We start from the raw sequence: 9,153 nt of genomic DNA on the forward strand, positions 1-9,153 counted from the left end.
TTTTATAGATGTGAGCATATATCAATGGATATAACGTGTGTCTGTCTGTCTGTCGGTCGGCCTGTGAGTGCATCCACAACTGTTGCACATATTTAATGAGCGCTGACGGATGTCCCATCCCTCCTTATCTGCACAGTAAACATTTCATCAACACAATGGAACTGTTCATCCTTCAGTAAACATGAGGACCCCAGCACACACAGCACAGTACACAACCAACGTTGTATGCAAATCTACAAAGACAGGCACTTTTGTTCACAATCTCACTTTGTCACTGTTTGAAAACGAATGACTATGAGGAAAATCTACCCTGTGACCTTAAGTACATATCTGTACAGGTGTGTGTGTGTGTGTGTGTGTGTGTGTGTGTGTGTGTGTGTGTGTGTGTGTGTGTGTGTGTGTGTGTGTGTGTGTGTGTGTGTGTGTGTGTGTGTGTGTGTGTGTGTGTGTGTGGGAGTGTGTATGGGTGTGCATGCGTGGGTGTGTGTGTGTGTGTGTGTGTGTGTGTGTGTGTGTGTGTGTGTGTGTGTTTGTGTGTGTTAATGGTGGTGGTAAGGACTGTGCCATTAGTGTTTACCCTTCTCTGTGAGTAAAGTGATTTCTGATAGTTGCTGAATGAGGTCTTGTACGGTGTGAGGAGTGAGCTGTACCCTACGTATGTGTGTGGCGGTAAGAGGCAGAGGTAATAGCTTTGTGTTATGAGTGGGCTCCAGCAGTCGATAAGTGATCTAGCCACTCTCCCACACAGAATGAGCTGGGGATTGGCCAATAGAGTTTAGATGCCTGAGACTAAACACAGTTTCACTCTCGGTAGCCCGCAAAGGAATCGAGCCTGTTCACACTGGCGGAGAAACCTCCACAGCTGCACTAAACACATTCATGGTGAAGATTTGGGGACGATAATGAGGGAGAAACAAACAAACAAAGGATAGGTGACATGGACATGGAGAGGCACTGATGGAACAGACATAAAGCCATTTATACTTTGTCATACGACAGTGTGGATAATAACTGATTGTACTGTAGTACGATGAATTCTCTGTGTGTTCACTATAGGCCAGTCTCCACTCTACTCTCAGGGGAGCATTATTGACTGACAGCTCTGACTTAGCCGTCTACATTGCTACTGATCCCTCGTAAAACCCCTGGCTTACTGTGTGTGTGTGTGTGTGTGTGTGTGTGTGTGTGTGTGTGTGGGGTGGGTGGGTGGGGACGGACGGGTGGGTGGGGACGGACGGACACACACTGGGGCACACATTTGGTAATTGCATGTTCGTGTCGAGTGTGCATGTGTGCATGCCATGCACGTGCCATGCATGTGTGTGTTCATATGTGTCTGTGTGTCTGCGTGCTTATAGTAGTTAAGCCGTTACAAGTTTTGGCAGATGATGGCTATCATCTGTAGCTCGCATGTAGCTCTAGTAGCATGGCCGTTTGTGAATGGATCCGGGGGCCGTTGTTCTGCTGTCACTCACTTGTCTCAGAGACCCAGGAGACACACCGCTGACATTTAGCTCACTCTCCTCCTCCTCCCCCTCCTCCACCTCCCTCTCTCTCATTCTCTCTCTCTCTCCATCATTCTATCAGTCTCTGGCATGATGTGTATTGGAGCTGGTGAGTCTGTATGTGTATGAGAAACAGAGAGAGGGAGAGGAGCAGAGCTTGTGTTAATGAGCGGCCCTTTAATGTTATTTAGATAAGATAGGTATGCCCAGAGTCCCTCATTACCCAGCATGCACTGCCCCCCGCACTGAATGGTAATTGGGGGAGAGAGAGAGAGATAGAGGGAGAGAGGGGGAGAGAGAGGGAGAGAGAGGGAGAGCGCGCTGTGACAGAGGTGGGAATGATAGGAGGATAAACGGGGGATAATTGGGCAGATCGGGAACGAGGGGAGCGATTGATCAGGATGATTTGTGTCTGCAGAGAGAGACAGGCTGAGGAGGGGAAGGTTAAAGGTCAACATCCTACAGCCAGGAGGAAATCACACGCACACAGCCATGCATGCACGCACGCACGCACGCAATCTCTCACTCACACACACACACCCACACACACACACACACACACACACACGCACACACACACACACACAGACACGCACGCACACACACACACACACACACACACACACACACACACACACACACACACACACACACACACACACACACACACACACACACACACACACACACACACACACACACACAGACACCATTTTTTTTTTCATCTCCTGTGCTGTAATTTTAATTGACTGTTTAGGCTACCCATGAATATAAGTCAAAGTCAAACTGTTATGTCTGACACAGTATGTTGGCTTCCTTTAAAACAGCCCTGAAAATTCACCTTTCAGGAGGCCAAAGGGGGAGGTTGTACCACTTCTCCCTTACAGACAGACGACCCCCCCCCTTTCCTTTGACTCTCAACCCCACCCCCCCATCGTTTTTTCCGACTCTGCACTCTGCACTGATGATATTGAACTGTTTGGTGCTACTTTATATGTTTATGAATTGAATACCAGGAACCCCAATGGAAACAAGACCGCAAGGACGTACCTTTTAGACAACGTGTTTTGACTGTACTGTTTTTTACATTTCTGCAAAAAAATATATAAAAATATTCAATCAATCAATCAATCAATCAATCAATCAATCATTCAATGTTCAGTCTGTCTGCTTGTATTGCCTTTCTCTGTTTCACACGGTGTTACTCCAGTGTCACCTACTGGTTACAGACATTCATAGCAGTCTCTCATTATTGTCCTTGCCACATACTGAGACTAAATTAAAAAAAAAGGCTACAAGGTTAAAAGAGTAAATTATGGTGACAATGAGCGATATCCTATTTACAAAAAAACAAAAACAAAAATAAATAAATAAATAAGCAAATAGAAAACATGTGCCCTAAAACAAAATTATTTGTTCACTCTCCTAAAACAAAATTATTTGTTTTATTGGGGCCTAATAAAAGAAAGAAGGTTGTGTATTGAGATCTATTGGAACAACACTAGTGGGCATATTTCATAGATGCAGTGTGAGAGTAGAGTATGAGAAGCCAATGTATGCTGAGTTGCTCTAATAAGCCTTTACTGCAGCCACCAGCGTTAGAATAGCTATTATTTAAATATATATATATATACATACATATTATATTATGTACATACATTGTTTTAAATGTTTTTATTTTATGTTATGTATAATTATCCGGAATATACTAGCCTACTACATTGACATGTTAATATAATACCAATCCACAGATCTATACAAGTATCACCAGAAATCAGAGGTGGACCAAAGCCAGCGTCAATTGGGCAATGGTGGATCCAGGGCCGTGCTTCAGATCCACCGTGGATCTGAAGTACTGTAGGCCCAGACTTGTTCATTCAAGTCCACAGGTGAAGAAGAGTAGATAAGATGAACCATTATGGTTCTCTATCAAGACTGCTGTGATTCCAAAACGGTATCCACTTTAAAGCAGTGAATCTTACACAAATATAGAATCCCAACATTAAACAACATTATGGTTTTAAAGTTCTAAAATGTATGTGCAGATTGTGCCAGTCTGAAATGGCATAAACATTCAAAGAAAATGTAAGAGACTCTTCAACCAACCCATGAAGAATTTAGAACAGTGGGCTTATACTGACATCTAGTGGCAATTCTGTGTATAACATAGAGGTTACGATTTTCAGTGATTTACGATACTCTTGAGAATATTAAGCTACTTTATTTATTAGTAATCCTATCCAAGGCACATATTTCTATGGTTTGTATGTAATGTTATAAATATTGATCATATTCAAGGTCTCCATTTGTGTAATCATGCTAAAGGGTAACGAATATACAATTAAATACAAATTCAGGGGTAGGGACTTGATCCATGGGATACACAGGATAGGTGGGCACTAGGGACATCTGGCCACCTCGATGTAAAATTGTCTATTTTGTCCAAAATGTTAAAAAATTAAATATTTGAAAAATTGTCTTAAATAATGTAAAGTATACATGATCTGAACATGCATGGTACATCATTACCACTTTATCAGACTTAATTTCATCCTTCAACCCACAGAATGACTGCGTATGGACAAAATAGCCAATTTTACATCGAGGTGCCCAGATGTCCCTAGTGCCCACCTATCCTGTTGCCTATCCATGTCTACACAAAGAGTTAGAGGTTGGTTCTTTTTATGAAGAAGATGTAATTTTGAGGAACGCTGACTGCAGCATCTGAAGGTTTCTAGGTTTGACTTTTTATCCCTATTTGGCACCAATGTGTAGGGTAGGGCAGGCGCCAGGTGACCATCGTTTCCAGACATGTTCTACTTAATTCCCCAATGTGGTTCTCAACCTTTTCAGGCAGCGACCCCCAAAATAATCATATTTGAACTGGGGACCCCCCACCCTGAAGCACTTGGAATTGTAAGAGTTGAAGCATTACATTTTGTTTGACCTCAGATAAATATTGCAAGGCGTCATGAGCTTGTAGATCAGCTCACATTTTTTCCCTCTTTTTTATATTAAAGAAATGGCCAATGTTTGACCAGTTTTTATTGTATAGTTTGTTGATTACTTTTGATGCAGCAATGTTTTTTTTTCTTTACTTTCTTACTTCCTTTTTTATTATTATTATTTTTTTTTAGGTATTAAAAATGTCACTCCACTGTCATCTGGGGACCCCCCCAAAACCTTTTCCTCTCAATCACTTATCTGCTCCTTTGGTGGATTTACAAGTGTTGCCTTTGCTGGTCAGACCAATCAAACATTTTATGATATTTACCTTAAAGGCACCTTCATTGTAGCCTGTTAATCTGAATGAATTCCACCACCGAGCTATAGATTTGATTCTCTTTCTAGTGAAAATGTCGGGGGGAAAAACCCCAATTGATCGATCTCGGTAACAATACGTAGTGTTTCCCTATTGGACGCTACAGTGACTGACTGAGGGGGGGATGAGACCATTCAGGACGAAACCATTCATTCTGGATGCAATCCTTATCCTCAGATTAAATAGTAGGCGACAGGATTTATCTAGGCAGGGATCTATCCCACGAGGATTAGGTGTTGCCAAAGTAAATGTAAGATTATAGGGTAGATCAGGCTAATTTCGTTTTGGATCCATCTAATCATCGTGGTCGTATGGTCAACAAACGCTGCATCACCGGGAAAAAAACAGCAATAGCAATAACGACGCGAAGATGATTTGACGGTGCGATGGATGTCTATGAAGACACTGACACGCAGTCTATAATGAGGATGTTGTCGGATTTATCGTTATATTAGGCGTTTTAGTTGTATTATTGGGCCATGAATTCCTTCAGAAAGCTCGTCCATCTAGCACTGCTGAGCCAAGTCTGGTGGTGGGGGGTCGTGCCAAGCCCTACCGACGAAGGGTCTCTCCGGACCGGGCACGGAGGCCACGGAGAGCCTGGCCACAAGGAACCGCATAAGGATTCATACAGCACGTTCGCCTCCGAGTTCCTTGAATCTAGGTATCTGTCAGATGATGGTAAGAATCGTATTGCAGCATGAAGTGTAGTTGTAACAGTATGTGACGATTTGAGCAAAGTGTTCTCATTACGATTTAATTTAAAGATGCAATAGCCAGTATCTGTGCTGAACTGCAGTATAAATATACAGGGACCGATCTATGTTGTATTTACCGATGTATTTGCTACCTTCTGCACATTCATAACCAAAAACACCAACCCCAGGCTTTCAGCACCCTGGCCAGCTCCCTGCTAGTAGCAGCAGATGATGACCTCCCCCCTCTTCTGTTTATCTGCCTCTTGCTCTCTCTACCACACACACACACACTCACACACACACACACACACACACACACACACACACACACACACACACACACACACACACACACACACACACACACACACACACAGCCACCCTATACTGTCTCAGCAAGCTGTTGTCAATTGATTGCCAATTCAATACAAGCTTGTGTACCAACCTGCCAACAATAGTGTGTTTGTATGCAATATACAGACTCCTGTTTCTACATTTTGCAGGCTATCCCTTCCCTACAGCCCCACCAGTGGATCCCTTTGCCAAGATCAAAGTCGTCGACTGTGGAGTAACTAAGGGCTGCATCAGGTTAGCAAAAGATGCTCTCTGTCTCTCATTCTCTTTTTCTCTATATCCGGCTCCCCTCTCCTTCCTATGTAGTTAGACAGGGCTATTACCCTCTGTTGTGGCTCTTTCATCTCAGTGGCTGTGGCTACACGAGAGAGAGAGAGAGAGAGAGAGAGAGAGAGAGAGAGAGAGAGAGAGAGAGAGAGAGAGAGAGAGAGAGAGAGAGAGAGAGAGAGAGAGAGAGAGAGAGAGAGAGAGAGAGAGAGAGAGAGAGAGAGAGAGAGAGAGAGAGAGAGCGAGAGAGCGCTTCAGCAGAAAACAGGCTCATTGGAGTGTCTACTCTGGGGAGTTAAAGGCATCTTCATGCGTTGAAATCCTATTCTTTTGAATAAGCCTGGTTGGTAACAGGAATTAGAGTAGGCATCAACACATTCTGGGTACTACGAAAACAGAGTGGGCACCAGACCTCAGAAGAGTGGGCACTAGGGGAAATCTGGGCACCAAACCGGGAATACTTTGAAGTCTGTGTGTCCACAGAACACGTTTTGCACCTGTCTGGCATGCGTATTACTGGAAGGCAACTACATTTAGATGATTTTTTCCCCCATCCAAAACATTTTCAGACACATTTTACATTAGTTTGAGGTTAAGTTTAGGAATAGTTCTGTGAGGTTAAGGTTAGGTTTAGGCGGTCTAGTGCCCACTCTTCTTGGAAGACTGGCCACTAGTACCACTGTGCTCTCTTGCACTCTTCTCACCCAAAGTGCCAACTCTTCTCTAGTGCCCAGTCTTCTCCCAAAAATGGTGCCCAGATTTCCCCAGTGCCCACCCTTCCTGTATTCGCCTTGTTCCATTGGTTTGACATTGCAGTTATAAGTGGTCAACCTTTGTGGGTATAATACGTTGTATAAGTGCTCATGTTGTGTATTATGTCCAGGTATGGGAAGCCAGGATGTGATGCTGAGTCATGTGACTACTTTCTGAGTTTCCGTCGCATTGGGACAGATGTGGAGTACGAGCTGAGTGCAGACACAGACGGATGGGTGGCTGTAGGGTTCTCCTCTGACAAGAAGATGGTGAGCATCTGCAGCAGCTTTACATCATGATGAGACTCACCACACAATTAAATCCTCATTGTTTATTTAACTTTGAGAGCATACAGATATTACACACTTAACCACATGAACCCTAACGTTCCTATTCTGGGAATGTTATAATCGGAGCATGCAGCGAAAACGCGTTGTAAGCTTGAAGATCTGCTATTTCAACAACGAGATCTGGTGTAGAGGGGGGAAAAGGAGGCAAAAAGTGCAGAGTAACCCCCTGGGGGACTGGCAAATATTAAAACAATTTAAGCCCAATTTATATAGCCTACTAATTCACTGTATGTATAAATAGTGAATACCGTTTTTATTCAAACTTGGAAACTAATAGGCAACGGTGTCCAATAGAAACAGCTTTCAAAGAGATCTATTTTATCTAAAAAAGTAAAACTAACTTTCAGCAATATTCTATATCATTGTGCCTTTCCTTCTTGATGGACTAAAGAGAACCACCTTATAAACTTGTATAAACTTGACCATCTCATTTGGTATTCTTTGATTCTTGATTCTTTTTCTCATTAAATTATGTTAACATTTTTAGTTTTTATTACAGTATCTTGAGTGTAATTTCACTCTCTTCCTCAGGGAGGCGATGATGTCATGGGCTGTGTGCATGATGATAATGGACGAGTGAGGATCCATCACTTCTACAATGTGGGCCAGTGGGCCAAAGAGATAAAGAGGAACCCAGCCAGGGATGAGGAGGGCATTTTTGAGAATAACCGGGTGACCTGCCGTTTCAAACGACCATTATATGTCCCTAGAGAGGAGACACTTGTGGACTTGCACCTATCATGGTACTACCTGTTTGCCTGGGGACCTGCTATACAAGGTGTGTTTCCTCCACACAGCAAAATCTCCAGTAGAGAGTTTAACTCCGGACAAAAATGGACCCAAATCGACTTATGATAATAATTATTAAGCTCTTTTCAAAAACAGTGTTAGAAAGTGCTTTACAATGCCAAGATAAAAACCATCCATAGGGATAAACAACAACAGTCAATTAAAATTCACAGATAAAATAAAACCAAAACATATACATAAACGTACACACACATACTTATATTGAAATTAACACAATTGAGACAACCAAATGTGCAAGGTAAGGGTACTAAAATCTAAGGAAAGGCCTTGGTATACAAATACGTTTTCAGGAGCGATTTAAAAGAGTACACTGACTTAAATCTTCAGGCAGGGCATTTCAGAGACTGTAAGGGTGGAATTAACACTGAGGACTATATTGCGCATTTCTGCTGTTCACTTTACACAAGTCTACGCTACTTATTTTCAATTTTTCTCCCATCTTAAAGTGTGTCATCTTACCTTTGCCAACAGGTTCCATCACAAGGCATGACATTGACGCTCCCCCCGTCAGTGACCACATGATCAGTATTTATAAGTATGAGGACATCTTCATGCCCTCCACAGCCTACCAGACCTTCAACTCTCCCTTCTGCCTGCTCCTCATTGTAGCCCTCACCTTCTACCTGCTGATGGGAACACCCTAACTCATCACAGGAGGATAGTTGAGAGAGGAGAGGAGAGGAGAGGAGAGGAGAGGAGAGGAGAGGAGAGGAGAGGAGAGGAGAGGAGAGGAGAGGAGAGGAGAGGAGAGGAGAAACCAGCAATAAGAGTATTTGCCATTTATAACTAATTACACAGCCTCCATCAAATATACAATTTGCACAAGACGCTAGACTACATAAACTAAACAATAAATACATGGATTATACTGAACTCAAATGGAATTTATTTCCAATCATTGAGCAAATATCTTACTACTTAACATGTAAACCCAACTTAGGGTTTGGTATAGCTGCGGTACATTCACATAAAAGTTACAATGAAATAGTGGCATTATAGCTTTAGGTAAAACATAGATTTATATTATTTACATTTACATGCTATACTCTGGAACCCGTGTGCACTACATGAGTCAATAACTAACTCTTAAGAAT

At 42.6% G+C, this 9,153-nt stretch overlaps 1 protein-coding gene across 1 annotated transcript; it reads left to right on the plus strand.

The window, feature by feature from the left end:
• Positions 1 to 5,306: 5,306 nt before the first annotated feature.
• On the plus strand, positions 5,307 to 8,703 carry frrs1l (ferric-chelate reductase 1-like; the record flags this gene model as incomplete). Its single annotated transcript, XM_084052294.1, has 5 exons — positions 5,307 to 5,508; positions 6,029 to 6,113; positions 7,030 to 7,168; positions 7,781 to 8,027; positions 8,531 to 8,703. 5 exons carry the CDS (start codon positions 5,307 to 5,309, stop codon positions 8,701 to 8,703), a joined length of 846 nt encoding a protein of 281 aa, XP_083908420.1.
• Between the last annotated feature and the right edge of the window lie 450 nt (positions 8,704 to 9,153).

This window comes from Gymnoscopelus microlampas, assembly GCF_963454915.1.
Source record: "Gymnoscopelus microlampas genome assembly, chromosome: 3".
Taxonomy (NCBI): Eukaryota; Metazoa; Chordata; class Actinopteri; order Myctophiformes; family Myctophidae; genus Gymnoscopelus; species Gymnoscopelus microlampas.